General features: G+C 38.4%; 1 protein-coding gene across 8 annotated transcripts in view; it reads left to right on the top strand.

Annotated features, from left to right (window-relative positions):
• Positions 1 to 17,386, top strand: part of Esyt2 (extended synaptotagmin-like protein 2) — a 59,645-nt gene that overhangs the window by 17,072 nt on the left and 25,187 nt on the right. For 3 of the 8 annotated variants that reach the window (XM_065236517.1, XM_065236512.1, XM_065236516.1), the window contains exons 1-3: positions 14,405 to 14,492; positions 14,586 to 14,716; positions 14,936 to 15,353. In XM_065236517.1, coding sequence (XP_065092589.1) covers positions 14,712 to 14,716; positions 14,936 to 15,353 — 423 coding nt within the window. In that variant the 5' untranslated portion in view covers positions 14,405 to 14,492; positions 14,586 to 14,711. The other 5 variants (XM_065236513.1, XM_065236518.1, XM_065236515.1 and 2 more) reach the window with 5 other exon arrangements.

The raw sequence follows: 17,386 nt of genomic DNA, 5'->3' as shown, positions 1-17,386 counted from the left end.
CAAACTACAATTAAATAAAAATGATTTTTCCCCATACATTTTTATCTGCTTTACTACCAGTTCCTAGAGAGACTAGAAATTCAAATTTGAGAGAGAAAATTTTCTCTCACTAGTTCAATTTCTCAACATGCCATATATTTTGATGGCACTCTATTTGTGATTTTCCTCTCACAGTCTACAAAATAGAGTACCTGACACTACAAAACATGTATGGTACCTCTTTATATGCATTTTGATTAACATCCAAAGTCCCTAATTTTTGACATATTCTGCAGAAAAGATACTTTCTGCCCCGCCCCATGCATAGAAATCGGCGGGAAATCCTGTGAGGGGAAAGCTATTTTGTGTGCACAATGTGTAAAAAAGAAGGACGACCGACCGGATCCCACCACACACGGTGATTGAATAAGCACAATTGAGGAATCGATTTTGATATCTGTGTTAGGGAAAGCGCTCTTTGCAGGCAATCGGTTATAATTTTGATCATTATTGCAACAGATGGACATTTGTGTAATTTTCAGTACCGTTGAAAATTCATAAAGTGTTCATATTCTAAATCGATTGGCTTGTTTAGAATTAAAATCCATCCGCTATTGACAGAGTAATATGTGGTCAAAACCTGACCACTTTTCGTAATGCGGTCAATTTTGTTTTTTTTTAATTGCACCCGTGAAAGACGTAATCTTACGTCAAAAATCGAATTGGAATCAAGAAGCATTTTGAGATGTCTCAACAATTTGTGGCTCTTTATAGGTACTTACGGGATCGTATATAAATAAAGAATTCCTCTTTGATAGAAACAATTCAATTATTTTGTTAGTATGATGGAATTATAGAAAAATCCACTATGTCATGCTGCAAGAAATAGTGTTGCCCTGAAAGCCGTTGATCAATCATATCAGAAAGCTATCGACTTCGAAATTCATTCAAAAAGTGGTTTTCAGCAAAGTTGTGGCTGCGCAAATATCGTGTAAATTTACTTTAATTTAGAACCGTTTTGATTTCCGAATCAAACCTGATGTCCGGATTCCTTCAAGGTTGCCCGAAAATGGTCATTTTAAATGCTTCAGCTGTCAGTGTAAAAAAACGCTTCAAACTATATAATGGTTTATTCATAAGTTGCAATGCAGTAAATGCTAGTTTTAGCTGAAGTGACTTGGAAAACATCTTTGCCGTTTACTTTCTGTTTCCGCTTCACCGGCCAAACGACGGTGAACAACTCTAAAGAATATTTTTAGGGACTGGGTGTGTAGTTCGATGCTTCCAAAGAAGAGGGTCCCCAAAGTGTCATGAGGGGTAATTTGTCTCATTTGGCTGAGTACAAACACTCTTTTTGCTGTAGAATCAAATTAGATTCCGCATCGTGTGCCAATGATGCAGGTTTAAAGCAATCGAATTGAGATGGTCCGTTTAGTATAGCCTCAAATGGAATCGCACATTAAATTGTTACAAGTGGACAACGGGACCGACCCTTCGATATCGAAGTTCATCCGAGCGCCACCGAAGGTCTCGAGCCATGTAGTGGTATGGATAAAGTATTCCACCTCATACAGCAGCGGAGATGTTCACGTTTCAGTTGTCTTGGTCTCGCGAGAGCCCAACCATCTGAGAGTCAAACAACCACGGGGTATAGAATTTATATTCAGAATCACTTTTAGTGCCGGTTTGAGACAGTGCGAGTGACGACGAACTATTAGTAGTGACTCTTGAATTCGCTGAAAAAATTGATCTTATTGATGTGTCAAATTCGTGCTTACATCAGCAAATTGAATCGATCGAACGGTACATACAGTTACAATTACCAAGCATTGACATTTTAAATTCTTTATTCGAAATACGATACGCTAATCGCAGTGAATTTGCAACACCCATGCTTTCAGTGATTGTTTTGATAGCTGAATTTGCACCGACAAGTGTTTAAGCTCCATGTGAAATTGTTTTACAGTTCCAGGGTACTTAGAGTGTTTTATTACTCTGATGTGGCACAAAATCGATTTGGCAGCTGGAACAGACGCCTTGCATTGTATTTTTAGGTGTTTTAGGCAGCAATTTGTGTTCTAGAAGTCGTGTGCATATCAGGTGTAGTAATACGATGTGACTTTTGTGTTGATACGTTGGATGACGATGATGTCATAAGCTTACCTCATTCTGCATAGCTGTTTCCTGCGTCGTGACGGTGTCTGGGCAGCCGTGGATAAAGGAAACTCAACAGCCGGTATATCAATGGCACGAATGACTAATGCTGATGAACCATCGTGTTATTGCGAAGCCTTCGGGAAGGTCGTTCAAAAATTCTTCTCCAATGATATGATGCGTTGTATGGGGAGCTTTAACGAGAAGCTAAATATTATGACTTTCCAAGGTGCAATGAGAATCGTTCATAGATTTTATGAATCGAAATAGTAATCAAAATGTATTAAATAATATTTTGCTTTTGATTATTCTGCTATTCTACGATTATTTTCAATTAAATAGGGTGCGGTACCATTTCGGCACATCCCCCTTTAATCAGTCTTCTTACAGCCGCGTTAAATTTTTTTTATAGCGTTGTTTTTTATAGCATTATTTTGATGCTGCCAAATAAGTGCTCCACCCAATAGATTTAAAAAAATCTTCACAAAGATTTCAGTGATTAAAACCAATATTAAAAACGATTTCTGTTTTAGATTGAATGATATCAGGTTGGCCTTCTAATGTCATTTATTTACATTAATTTTATTTCCTACTTTTGCAACTTCCCAGTCTACAACATATAATAGGTACGAACTGAACTACGCTCTAATATTGCGACACTGAACATAAGCTCAGCAAGGCTTAAATATGTCTCTGGACAGACATGTACATGTTGTACGTGACAATGAAACCTGTGAATTCCCAACCGGAAGAATATAAGCACATGCCATAGTTCAATTTACACCTTTTGCGGAATGCCATTATAAAAGGATTTTTTTTTCTGTGACTTGGTGAGATAAACAGAGTTTTTTATGAGAAATTTTTCGTGATGCGTATTATGGATTCATTGGTAACGTGGAATTGTTAAAAGTTCATTCAGTTGGTTTCGAAATTTAAACCATTTCAGAGTTAGGAGGAAATGGTATTCTAACATCAACATGAAGTGCAATAATTTATTAGCTAGAGAAAGCTCTGAAGAGGATAGATTGATAGTTCCGTAAGACTACGGCAGTGTGATATGAACAGAAGTTGAAATTGAGCAAGGGCCATTAATGCGCGTAGAGCAGATACTACGGACCAAAGCTTCATGTTGATATTAGTATATTGCATTATAGTATGAAGTAACAAATTACTTTGATTTCCTCGATTTTTGCAAGTTACTTATCGTTTACATTCACATTACATCCTTACAATTGAATAAAAAACATGAATTATTATTCAAATAACAATCCCGATTATAAAATGCTGAAAGAATAGCATGGATGAGAAACTAGAATAAAGCGTTAAAGTAGGGATAACTATTATTTCTCGCAGTGATCCACTCTTCCCTTTTTTCGCATGGCGCCAGTCTGTCCCGACCTCAAGCATCGATTTTTCCTCCAGACATAGGACCTCATGGACATGTAATATCGTCAAAACTAAATAGCACACACATGCAATTGTAACCGCTCTTATTTTTCTATTAGTAAAGTGTGGTCCAGTTAGAATCCAGAAACACAGTTTATTTTATAGCTATAGATTTCGATAAATTTACTAAAATATTGAAACTCTGCCCAAAATTATCAAGGAGCTCTCTTGTTTTTTTCCGTACTGAATACACGGCCAATGAGATCAACCCAAATTATAGTTCAGTTTACTCATAATCACAAAAAGTGCAGGAGTAAATTTGCCTCATATTTTTCAGGCTTTTCCAGGTTTGTCCAGGAAAAAAATACCGAATATGAGAAAATCAAAGATTGGATTCACTACTTCTAAACTGAGTAAATTTTTTGTCAATTTTACTTATTTTCCGGCAGATTTTTGAGGTTTCTACAGGAACACACGAGGCAAATTTACTCATCGCTGAGTTCCTGCACATTTTGCGATTATGAATAAACTGAACTCAAATTTGGGTTGATTTCATGGGCCGTGTACCAATGCTACCAACGTCAGGGAGGCAGCTCCCATACCTGGACCCTACCTATCGACCCATCAAGTGATGGAACGGGGACCAACGGCAGAGATTTTATGCGTCAGAAAATCCCGACGTGGGATTGAATCCAGACCCTTTGGAGTGAGAGGCAGTTACGCTTACCACTACACTTCCGGCGCCGTAACGAATTATTTTAAAAATCATTTAATTCCCCTCAGAATTTTCCGCACTGCAAATATTTCTTCGTTAATTTTCTTACGCTTGTTTCGTAAAAATGGGTTTCGTAAATAAAACATATTTTTCATAAGTTGTGTGAAACATTCGTTCCTATTGCCTGTCACTTGCCAAAATGCTAATATTACGCCTTTTCATAAAATACACGAACTGAATTCCGTACGGACTAGCAAACGCTGGTCTTCATGTCTTCTAAGGTTCCGGTTCATATGTTTGTTGCTCATGTTGGTGATGGCGGTAATGTGTTGAGTTTTGTGTGTCGGAAGTAGCAGCTATTGAAGACAGGACATGCTCATATGTTTTATTGCTGCAAGTGATGCTGATGTGAATGCTGGTGGGTATGAGAGGCTTGGGTTTGACAGCCAACCATGAAGGTGGAATCGTCAAGTTGATGTTGAAGATGGGATTATAATAAGGGATGGACTTTATATCTGATGCGGGGAAATCATTTTTTGCCGAAGAGATTAGATAGAGGCTGGCTACCTACTAAGTGAATTGGTATTAATATGTTTTTTTCTTCATTAATAATGCGGTGGGCTAACATTATTAGTTTTAATCATTTTTTGAATTTTAAAATAAAACTGGTATCCTACGAAATGCCTTTGTACATGCGATGATAACCAGAAAGAGAATATATTTAATTTAACGAAATTTACGTTGCCCTGTGTATTATACGAATGCATGCATAGGATAAAGAGCTACATCCCATTTCGGGTCTCCTGAGCAGAAAACATCAAATAAATCCATTGTTTCAGAGTTAACAAGTCAATTATGCATTTCTTAAGATACTTTAGTTCAAAAACTACCGAACGAAGTCAATGAGAACGCGTGATATGAATGTTTGCACCCATTTTTATCAAAAGCAAATGAAGCGCTCCGACCGAATCAATTTTCAACGTTTTTGTCGGTAGGTTCCTGGTAAACTCGACACAATTGTCTCCCTTTCGCTCAGCAAGTAAAGCCGCGACTACAAAGGAAGACCACGCTGGAGGTGGCTGGGTTCGATTCCCGGTCCGAGCTAGGAATTTTTCTGGTTGGGAAATTTCTCGACATGCAAAAATGGTAACGCATCGAAAGCTTTCAATTAATAACTGTGTAAGTGCGTCTAGAACACTAGATAAGTTACTAATAAAATAAGTTACTAGATAAAAACAATAAGCTAATACAATGCGATAAGCAATAACGAAGAAGAAGAAAAAACAATTTTCTAAATAGTTGGCCAGATCTACGCATTACTGGATTAAATTGCGCATTAGTATGAACAAAAAAAAATTAATTGTTTAATTTTTTTGCCCCTGGGACAAAAAATTAAGAATAAATTTGTAATGGACTAAATGTCCCTAATTTGGGCCCATACATAAATTCAGTAATCGACTAAATTTTCGATAGCGACCAAAAATATCCATTGGTACTGTCCCAATTAAGCGTTCATCTACATACAATTGATAAATAGCAGATTTTTAGTGATGGGCCCAATCTTAGATCCATAGGCCAACATTAGAGCCATTTCCTCTATATATATATAAAAAAAAACAATAAAATCAAATAGATTTGTATGAGTTTAAAAGTGAACATGTTCATTTATTTCGTATAATGTATTTCACGTTGAGTCCTTTTAAATGGTAACTTGAAAAATCATGTGTATTTGCCCCGTATTGCGTGATTAACATTTGAAAGGGGCGTATTTTTTTGCATAGAAAAGCGATCATATCGCATGATCTTTAAGAGATATCAATTCGTTTTATTCTAATATCGTATCAAGTAGTGTTCTTTCAAATCCTAGCTTTAAAATGTATGTTTATTTTTACTGAGTAATTAGCAATTGAAAACGGCGTATTTCATAAAGAAAATCATTAATATAGTGTGATCTTTAAGAGACATTAATTAACTTCGTTCGTAAAAAAATGTGTATTTGAACATGTCTTAAAAGTTTCTTCAAAACGCCTTTCATGATTAATTTGAAACAAATGATTCAGAGCTAAATATCAACATTTTTCAGGTAAAACGTAATTAAATTTAATGTCAATCTTCTAAAATAAGAAGGTTCAGAGATTAAAAAAAAACTCTTGCGGAAAGTTGCTTGAAATTAACTCAACTACAACTTTGCTAAAGATCATATGTATTTTTAAATATATATACCTCTTCTTTTTATTCTAAATGACATTAAATCGGCGGCATAGATAAGCAATTTTAGTTTTATGAGAATGAAAGAAATTTTCTTTCATTCTCAAAAATCAAAAATTGCTAATCGATGCCGACGACATAAAGCTATTTGGAAATCAAATTTGAATTGAATGTAAAAAAATACAACTTAATATCATCTTCGAAAAAGGCGAACCAGTTAAACTTCGGATATTTCTTGATGGGCACTCAATTGCAAAGGGAAAACCAGGTTATAGATTTAGGAGTGATTCTTGACGAAAAACTTACGTTCAAGCTGCATTTGTCGTATGTAATCACGAAAGCCTCACGAAACCATGGCTTCATTTATCGGGTAGCAAAAGAGTTCCAAGATATATACTGCCTGAAATCACTATATTGCTCCCTGGTACGAATGACATTGGAATATGCTTCTCCAGTTTGGAACCCTCATTTCCAAAATGGTGTTAAACGAATCGAGTGGGCACAGTGGCGTTTTATCAGATACGCCTTGGAGGAATCCCTTTAATCTACCGTGCTACGAGAGCCGTTGCCTCATGATCGAGTTGGACACCCTCCAAACATGACGTGAGGTGGCTAAGGCACTTGTCATCGCTGATATTCTAACCGACCGCATGGATTGTCCTGCCCTTGTCTGCAACAAAGCTAGGTCCCGTGTGCTTCGAGGCACCTCTCTCTCTCATGATCCTACTCAGGACAGTCAGGAGAACTAACTATGCGGCGAATTTCGGGCTAATCGCCCTCTAACGGACTTTAAACTGAGTCTCCTTAGTTTTTGATTTTAACATGCCACGTGACTCTCTTATTTGGAATGCAGGTCCCAGTCCAGCAGTACATTTTATTCGAAATATAATACCTGACTGGGAACATGCTTTTGGTCAGCCACAGCTCCAATCGGATTTATACTAATTTCAACTGAAATTAGATAGCAATTTCTTTCAAATGGTGGCTGAATCATTATGATTGATCTTCGCATTGTCGAGAACCAGCCATGTCAACATGCATCAAAACGCAGTCTTGGGGTTTGTCAGATAAATTGGGGTTTTAGGGGTGTTACGGTAAAGCATATTCGTAATCTGCTTTAAATATGGAACCGAAATCCAAAATTTTATCAATTTTGGTACACCCCCTCGGTGGAACTTTGTATGGGATGCGATCTTTCAATGTGTTGGTTTAGTGTCTTACAGTGAAGTTTTTATTTGATTTGTCAATGGGTTTGAAAAACATATGGTTGTGCTCAGAAAACGAGCCCTGTCAGGTGATGTTTAAAAACGGTATTTTTTTTCAATATTAAAGAACCAAATTTGGCTGTCCCTATATTTAAGAAGCCAGTTTATTTTCAATTGCCGCGAAAAAAAAAAAAAAGATATCATATCATAAGCTTTAATTATGCAATAAAGGCAACTTAAATTTAAGATTTGCCATAAAAGTCTTGTTAAAAACTAAATTGTTTTCCACCGGCCGTTCAACTAAATATAGGTTGTCCCAGAATGTATAAGCAGGATTTAAAAAAAAAAAAACGATAACGTAACCCTGTTTACAACAAATTCGATTTTTATTTCGTAATAATGTTCTCTATAGTATTCTTTTACAGTTTAACGTAGAAAATACGTGATCCTATCAGTCGTAAGTCAAGGAGCGGATTTTTGATCTCACGCTACTCATTAGCTTCAGCACAGATGCCTTTTCAACAATTTTAGATACTTTTTCGCAGTATTTCGAAAACTTTGTAACGGAATCTGCCGCCTTTACATGTTTCCGCAAATATGCTTTGGCTTCTTCTGCTTCTTATACGTCTTTAGACCCATTCTTGCATTGGCTCGCTGGACGTTACTCTTCGAGGATCCCATTTTTTATGGGTTGTTTACAATTATGCTATTTCATTGCTAGCGAAAAAGCTCACCAGCATAATGTAATCATCAGGCATCAGAGTCTACCAGTATGAGATTTCTTTTCTTTTTCTTTTTTTAACGTCGGTCTCTGTTCCGCAATCTAGTGCCAATCACCGACGGACATCGATTGCCATCCATTGACGGCAATCGAATGTGCAGGAAGGCAGCTTCCACACCTGCGTAGGATATCGCACCCATTCATCAACACACACATGGGCCGGGACCAACGGCTTTACTTCCCTTCCGAAGGAAGACGTGACCAGAGATTTTTATGTCTCTGAAAAATCCTACCGACTTCGGCTGGGATTGAACCCAGACCCATCGGGGTGTTAGAAAGCCGTCACGCTTACCACTACCCCACCGGCGCCGGCTGTATGAGATTTCAGGAGCAACTGAAATTCGTGCTAGTTGGCTAGTACACGCTAGCGCTAGCAAATCCGCACAGATGTAAACACCCTATTAGCCACGTCTCGAACCGAAGCACTTTTCTTGCGAGTGAAAGCTTGCACGATTTTTCGGTCCAGTATGATAATGGTTATTCAAGAATTTTTTTAATGTAAACCCATTACCTGGATCACCAGAAACCTATTGTAAGGTGTCAATAAGCTCTATTCATGTTTCCACTACCACCATAAACAAAAATATCCGAACTTTACGATTTTGTTATGGATAATGTTTTGAGTGTCTTTGGTCATATTTCATGAAGATGTGATTTGATATTTCACTTCTCATAACCATGACATTTTGGTCATATGGAATAACAATCCGGAATAATCAGAGCCGCTTGTAAATTAGTCACTTTAGAAGCCAGAGATGGTTTGACAATGTGGAACCATGATCCGGAATATCCAGAAGCAGTTCTACGGAGGCCATATGACTCTATGGATGTCGTTTTGTGTGCCATTGATCATATTTCATCGAGTAGATGTAATTTGATATGTCGCTTGATATGGTTATGAGAGATTTCAAATGTGGAACCATAAACCGGAACATCAGGAACCACTTCTACGATGGCCATATGGCGTTTTGCATGCCATTTATCATATTTCGTCGAGTAGATATGATTTTCCCGTGACCATATGGTTCCATGGTTGTTGTTCTGAGTGTTGATGTGTCGCATGATATGGTTATCAGAGATAATAAATTTGAACATATTGAACCATAATCCGGAACATCCCGAACCGATTCCATGGTAGGCATGTAGTCTTATCATTGTTCTCTATCATTTCCTGGAGTTCCACGATAAAAAATAATATGTTCTCGCAATGGTAAGTAAGATATTTGATAAAGATTGAAAAAACGCCCCAGTACCAACATATTTTTGAATATATAACAAAGAAGGAGGGGCTGGGGCCAAAACCGCCCTACTAATGTAAGAACCACTCACCGGAATGTTGTTAAAAAAATCAATTCAATCGGCCATGGCACCTCCGGGTACAAATTTTTGAGCATGAGCATGAGCATGATTGACCGCCCACGGTTGCTACTCTGTTATTGCCAGACCAGCTGTAATTACACAGAGAACCAATAGACGATGCTTGGGACTAGCAATCATCCTCAATGTGTAAAAGCTGGTGATCTCGAATTAGGCAATACCAGCGCCAGCCGCGCCTGAACGCAGGTCAAGAAAGGAATGGGTAGGAATGTGTTGACGTGACACTCGCTTTGATAGAAGGTGAGGAGTCCTCTGCACTTCCACGAGGAATCACAGGGATGTTGGGTAAGAGGGTTGGGTTAGCAGCAGGGTTCGTTTTGGTAAACGATAAGCTGAATTGATGTCCTAACGATCGTATAACGCGAAGAAGCTTGGGATTGAACCCACGGTCCTCTGCTCAGTAAGCAAAAACTGACTAGAGCTAGAGCTCCTTTTTAATCATTGACGAATCTTGAATGTGGATGGGCCTGAGACTAGACTCATGATGTTCTGTTCAGTAAGCAAAAACGGTTGCTCTAAGGCCACCGAGCCTCTCATATCACATTATAGCGTTACTCAAGTTTTTATAACTATTCAAACCCGGCACCGACGACAACGAAAAGTTTTACAAAATACACGATAAACAAGCGATATTTTAATATTTTTAATATGAAAGGATCTGGGACCGCGTCTTTCTCCTCAGTAAGCAAGCCACTGCAACCGACGATCTTTGAAATCCTAAAACTAAAAGCTACGAAAGAGTACTTATGCCTTTATTAAGATCCACTTTCACGCGACGTTCAATGTTTCGATTTTCTCTTTACGCATGGTTCAGACAATCATAACAAGCTATGACCGACGTGACGATTGTTTAAGACCTGGTTAAACAAGCTATTCAAATAAAATTACGTTCTCGAATTTCACTTGGAATGTAATGAACAACAGAAATACGCGATAATTCATATTTTCAGCGGTTGATGTTTAATTTTAAATATACCAACGATACTGCCTACCAGCCATGGTAAAAACACTGAACCCTTTTGCACGGGTGGCAGTTTTGCCTACAAACACACCACCAAGAGCATTGAGTTTTACGCTCCGTACTAGTGCTCGATAGAAAACACCAAATGCAGCGAACAAGGCACCGGTACCGGTGCCCGTGCATAATTTTTTGCACCGGTGTATGGATCTTCGGCAAGCACCAAAGCCGAGTGTTTCTGACTTCGGGAAACACCGCAGCCGAGTGTTTTCGATTTCGGAAAAAAACACTTGCTGCTCGTAGAAATTCTCTTTGGGCTACTTCAGAAAAGTGGACCGTATCGTAGCTCCTATGCGCCTTTAGCATCTTCTGTCTCGACTAAAGCTGATATACGAGTGGTCAAAGCAACATTTTCATAATATCTTTAACAGGTCGATTGCAGTCTGTACCTTCCAGTCTTTTTTGTCAATATTATTGTCATGAGATAAATCTATGAAATTCATTTCGATTTCTTTTGGCTAAAAAGCATTACGCAATATTATAAAGCTTATGAGCTCAAGGGATCAACTACCAGGATTATTAAAAATACACAAATCACCCACTTCGGAAGAGCGTGTTGCTGTTGCCGTCCACCCACTGGTATTTCTTGGCTTTACATCAAATAATTTAGCTGATTGATTTAATTTGATCAGAGTCAATATAATAATCATAACTTATCTTCAACCAAACCAAACAGCTCAACTGATTGAATAATAGTAGAGATATATGGGGTGTTTACATAATATGTAATATATTACATGCTGGTTCACTATTAGATAATAAATAATATATTATATGCTGGTTCACTAGCTCAACCAACTCAACTAACTAGCACGAATTTCAGAGGCTCCTGACATCTCATGCTGGTAGATGCTGACGTCCTGTTTACATTATGCTGACTATTTATAAGTACAGCTTTAGTTCACTAGCATCAGCATACCAGCACAGATGTAAACACCCAAATAGCGGTGGGTGAACAGAACTACTCACCATTCATGTAGGGTAGAACAGCCCGTAATGAACCCCGGGCCAAACGCCCGTTTTGATTTTTCCTAGCTATTCCACTGGTAATTTTGCCGAAATCCTAAGTAAAGTACTAACCTAGCACTGTAACTTGTCCAATTTATGAATTAAAAACGGGAATGCTAGGAAAAATCGCAGCGAGCGATTTGCGCGAGGTACATTTTGGGCTGTTTCCCCCTAAATTAAAATGCGCGCAAGAAGGATCGCATTCTACCTTCTACTAGCTCCATATCAGCCATGGTAGCTGTTTTGTTGTTATTGGATATAAGTTATCGTTATTAGATTGACTCAAATCGTGTGAAAACAATCAGCTCAATAAGTTAACATAAAGCCAAGAAATACCAGTGGGTGGACGGCAACAAAAACACGCTCTTTCGAAGTGGGTGATTTGCGTATTTTTAAAAATCCTTGTAGATGATCTTTTGAGCTCATAAGATTCATAAGATTGCATTACGCCAAAAAAGAAATCGAAATGAATTTTATAGATTACATTTTGAAAATAATGTTGACAGAAAAAACTGGAGAGTGACAGATCGGAATCGATCCATGGACATTGGATTTATGAGACCAGTGTTTCGACCACTTGTCTATCAGCTCTAGACGCATTTAATTGCTACCTTGTGTAACACCATAATCTTTCATAAGTCCCCCAAAGAAAATTCCTGCGAGCAGCAAGCGTGTTTTCCGAAATCGAAAACACTCGGCTGCGGTGTTTCCCGAAGTCAGAAACACTCGGCTTTGGTGCTTGCCGAAGATCCATACACCGGTGCAAACAATTATGCACGGGCACTGGTACCAGTGCCTTGTTTGCTGCTTTTGGTGTTTTCTATCGAGCACTGGTACGGAGCGTACAACTCAATGCTCTTGGTGGTGTGTAAAAAAGGCAGTACGCAGTGTAGTGTTGCGTTTAGACATGCCTGCTGCCTACGACTACGACGGCGCCTACGACAACGACAACAGAGAATTTGTAACTTACCATTTGTCTAGGATAAACACCTTTGCCCGGCACCTCCACTGGTTCTTCATGTCCGCTATCTGTCACTGTTTGCAAAATATCTAATAGCAATTACCTTTGTTGTGATACTTCCTGTATTGCCATGGTGATCTGGGAGGAGGTTCGCATCTAGTGCTTTCCCCAGGAACCATTCACGGCCACCAGCTACCGCCGGTCCAGTCTTGGGCGTATCCAGCGAGACATCCTTCAGCTTACTTACCTCCGGGTACAAATTTTTGAAAATAAAAAGTTTGTCCCGGGTTTTTACGGGTTAAGAGTCATTCGGGAACTTTTGTCAGAATTTAATTTTGTAAGAATTATCTGTTCTCATTATAAGTGGATTAATTCGGGTATTTTGATTTTAGAATTTTGTTTATTTTTGATCAATTAAGCGTAGATACACAAAAAGCTGATAACGAAAGTGCAGCACGATACGAATCTTTTATGGGATAGAAAAAAAGAAAGTCTTCGTGAGGATCAGGGGACGGAGGAAGGTTTCGAACTAATGTGGACCACGTAGGTCCACGGAGTGAGAGTGGGCAAAAATCATTTTCTGTTCACGTGGCAGGGAAATGGCTCTAATTTTGGCCTATGGATCTAAGATTGGGCCCATCGCTAAAAAATCTGCTATTTATAAATTTTATCTAAATGAACGCGTAATTGGGACGGTACTAATTGATATTTTTGGTGGCTATTGAAAATTTTGTCGATTGCTGAAATAAGTATGGGCCCAAATTAGGGGCATTTAGGCCGACATTACATCCATTTCCCCTATATGTACAATATTGCAATAGGAGAAGCATTATAACAAGCAAATGAATATTATATTCTTTTCATTTCCAAGCTGCAAATCCAGATCGATACCAAAATCGTCCAAATTTGGCACAGTCATTGGAAACCTCAATGCAAACCGAAAGAGCAGTGGGGGCAGGGGGTTGAAGTACAGAGAACGCAATGAATCCAATCATAATTCAAAATAATCCTTTTGCTTAACACTGAGCAATAATATCGTTCTATCAAAATTGAGCTGAAGCAACTTAACATACCATTGACCATTTGAAGATGAGAAAGTAAACGTTTTTGCTCAAATCATCCTTGCTCTGTAAGCTTATCATCTCTGAATAATGTCTATTGGTCTACGTGGCATATGTCCGGGACTTAATAGGTTTTTCATTTTAATATTGTGAATCACCTCAACCGCCTCCACTTAGCAAGTCCTCTCCTGTTTAACATACGGTAGCAAACTACCACCAGAAATTTTTGGTTCACATTTCGATCCCTTTTTGTCTGTTCCATTTCACTCTGCGGTTCCAATCAGCGTTTTCGACAGCCGCATTATTCGTTGTTGAAGTTTTTTCGTGTTTTATTTTGATTTGAATTTTTCGTATTCTCTCATTTTCTATTTTTAGCACGTTTTAAGTATTGCACACATATTTACGCTAGACGCTTACATCAAGTCGTGGGGATAAACATCACACATCACAACCCTTGAACCATCGTCCGGCATTTGCTGGCCACCTCATCACACTATACACACACACACACACACACACACACACACACACACACACATTCGTGCGCCGTGAATTCACTGTTATTCATAAATAATTTCTTGAAATTGCTACGATTTTCAATACTAGTCATACGTTTAGTGCTATTCATTGCGACAACAGGTGATTTTTGCTTTCGAATTCAGGATTATTTTGTTAGGCGGTTTGTGATTTAAGTTTACGCCTTATCGCTTTGATTATGTTTTATATTTTCAGTTCAGATGCTATCAATGTTTAGTAAGTAAACATATTGGAAATATTGGCGATCGTTTTTGAAATCGGAATTCGACTTCCGAGAGAAAAATCCCAATCCACTGGGAGAGCATCCAGCAGTGAGAGAAAATGAGGTTTGTTTTCATGCGAAACAGATTCCGATTCTATGATTTGTGTGCGTCGTGCTGTGCTGTGACTTCATTTTTGCTCCATCTCTCGTTGCATAAAGATTAGATCACCCATCAGTATAGTGTAGAAATAGTCGTGCATGTTCTAGTTTGCTCTACCGAGCTTTATTAAATTATCACCTTGAGTCATAAAAAAATTCCGACTTGTATATTTGATTCGAATAGTGATACTACAAGTGGGATAAGTGACGCTGGAGAGTATTCCAACTCTTCCATCCCGGCCAGTGAGGTTGATAGCCTGTTGGGTGAAACTGGGTCAACAAACAACGTCGAAATGACTGGCGCCAGCAAGGAGCAAAATCCGGAAAAGGTTGAAGCGGAAAATACACCCATACACAGCACTGGCGACGATATAAGCTCTCTGGTGTACTCCTTCGCGAAGAAAGTGGTGACAGTAGGTATAATCTACTTTGTCGGTTATATGGGATGGTCGGTGGCATGGCTTATAACGCCGGTCATCCTGTCGGTGGCCCGCGAGCAGTGGCGAACGAAGAACGAAACGCGTCGCAATGTTGCAAAAGCGTCGGCGTTGGCCAACGATAAAGAGGTCATCCTAGCGCGACTCGGCGATTTGCCTGCATGGGTGAGTATTGCACGTTCATGTCAAGGGAATGTTAATCAATCTCATCATTTGTCCATCGTCACAGAGCCAGGTATTTTCGTTTGAAACTTGTTTATTTATTCATGATTGATTTTCAACAGATGCTTTGTACCGGTTCCCATATGTTTGAATAAAGTCATATGGCTAGCGTTGAGGCAAAATAAAGTGAGTGTCAAACTATAAAATCACTGAGCAAAGCTTGTATTTAAAACTATTGAGATCGAATTTTGAACTTGATTGTTTTGACAAAGGAAATTTTTTTTGCTCTTAGTTCACCCTGATGATGGTTGTATGGAAAAGTTCTAACTGGAATGTCCTGTGATATTGGCCATCAACGTATGCAATCAGTTTTCACGTGATGCGTCATTTAAATTCAAATTTTCTAGATAAACATTTCAAAATGTTTTTTTGATTGGCTTTCATTGATACAGAACCATCTGTTTTTTAGAGTTTGGTTTAACGTGCGTTACCAAAGCCGATAATACCTACATACGTTTGCATTTTATGTCGTCAGTAATCAATTTAATAATCAATTCAAATGTGTAATTTTCGGGAAACGTCAAACGAAATTAAAAAAAACACAAAAAACACCATTTGCCTTCCTCACTTCCGGCTTTCATGTGAGAGTATACGATATGAAGCTGCACAGAAGCATACCGACAAAACTCGATGAACATTTCAAATGGTCCTATCTGCATTGATCGAATCTCTTCGTCGACTTTCTCTAACTCAGTTGCAAAACCTTTCCCTGTTGTATTTGACGTTTTGGACGCTAGATAAGAACCTCCTTTATCAAACTATGTGGTAAAATTAGTGTGAAATCTGTTTGCATAACAGTGGCCATCACAAGAGAAAGTCGATGAAGATAATCGATCAAAGCAGATAGGACCATTTGAAATGTTCATCGAGTTTTGTCGGTATGCTTCTGTGCAGCTTCATATCGTATACTCTCACATGAAAGCCGGAAGTGAGGAGGCAAATGGTGTTTTTTGTGTTTTTTTTAATTTCGTTTGACGTTTCCCGAAAATTACACATTTGAATTGATTATTAAATTGATTACTGACGACATAAAATGCAAACGTATGTAGGTATTATCGGCTTTGGTAACGCACGTTAAACCAAACTCTAAAAAACAGATGGTTCTGTATCAATGAAAGCCAATCAAAGCTTTCTGACTAGTTCAGTATATAACAGAAGGCATGAGAATGGACATCTAGGATCACCTAGAGGCGGTAAAACTAGGCAAAATGCAAAACAAATGGCAAGAACATCAAATGTAAGTACGTGCTGTTTTTAACAAATGTGCCATTACTTACACTACTGTTGTACACTACTAGTTGTACAGTAGCGTAGAGAACTACTTCGGCATATGCGCCCATTTCCGTCTTATCGAGCAGAAACATAAAATATAGTCACCCCAGTATTATGGGCCAGTTAGTCACTATTATGAGTCACTCAGTTCTACGTGTTTAAAAAATGGAATTGACTCATAATTGTGGGTGGCTCATATTATTTGGGCGACTTTATGCCAATAGGTCTGTTCTCGTACTTGCTTTTCTGTACAGAAATAAGCAAAAGCATGTTCGCGTACTTGCTGCACCATATGTATTATCTTCTTACAGCAACTTACAGAAAGCTGCAGCAACCTACATCAAAAGTATAAAAGCATGTACGGGAACAGTCCTAATCATACAATTGGTACTATAGTTTAGTTCAAAAGCTACAAAAAAAGTATATAAGAATATTTACATCCATGCTCCTCAAAATCAAAAGAAGTGCTGCTAGCCAATACATTTTTGTAAAGTTTAGTAAATTTGGAAGTCATCTTTGATAGAAACATTCCATTTTTTGTAAAAACCCGTTCGAGAGTTAAATCCGGCTTGGATGAACATTTCTAGAATTAATATTTTCGTATAAAACCTCCACGAGATGATTTACTAGCGACGTCAGTGGTGTAGTGGTAAGCGTGATTGCCTCTCACCCCAAAAGGGCTGGGTTCAATCCCAGTAGGTGTC

This window comes from Ochlerotatus camptorhynchus, unplaced genomic scaffold (genome assembly GCF_037179485.1).
Source record: "Ochlerotatus camptorhynchus isolate MF236.1 unplaced genomic scaffold, CSIRO-AGI_Acam_v1.1 ptg000554l, whole genome shotgun sequence".
NCBI classification, from domain to species: Eukaryota; Metazoa; Arthropoda; class Insecta; order Diptera; family Culicidae; genus Ochlerotatus; species Ochlerotatus camptorhynchus.
The sequence above is the reverse complement of the archived record's forward strand: the minus strand, read 5'-3'. Positions and strand labels throughout refer to the sequence as shown.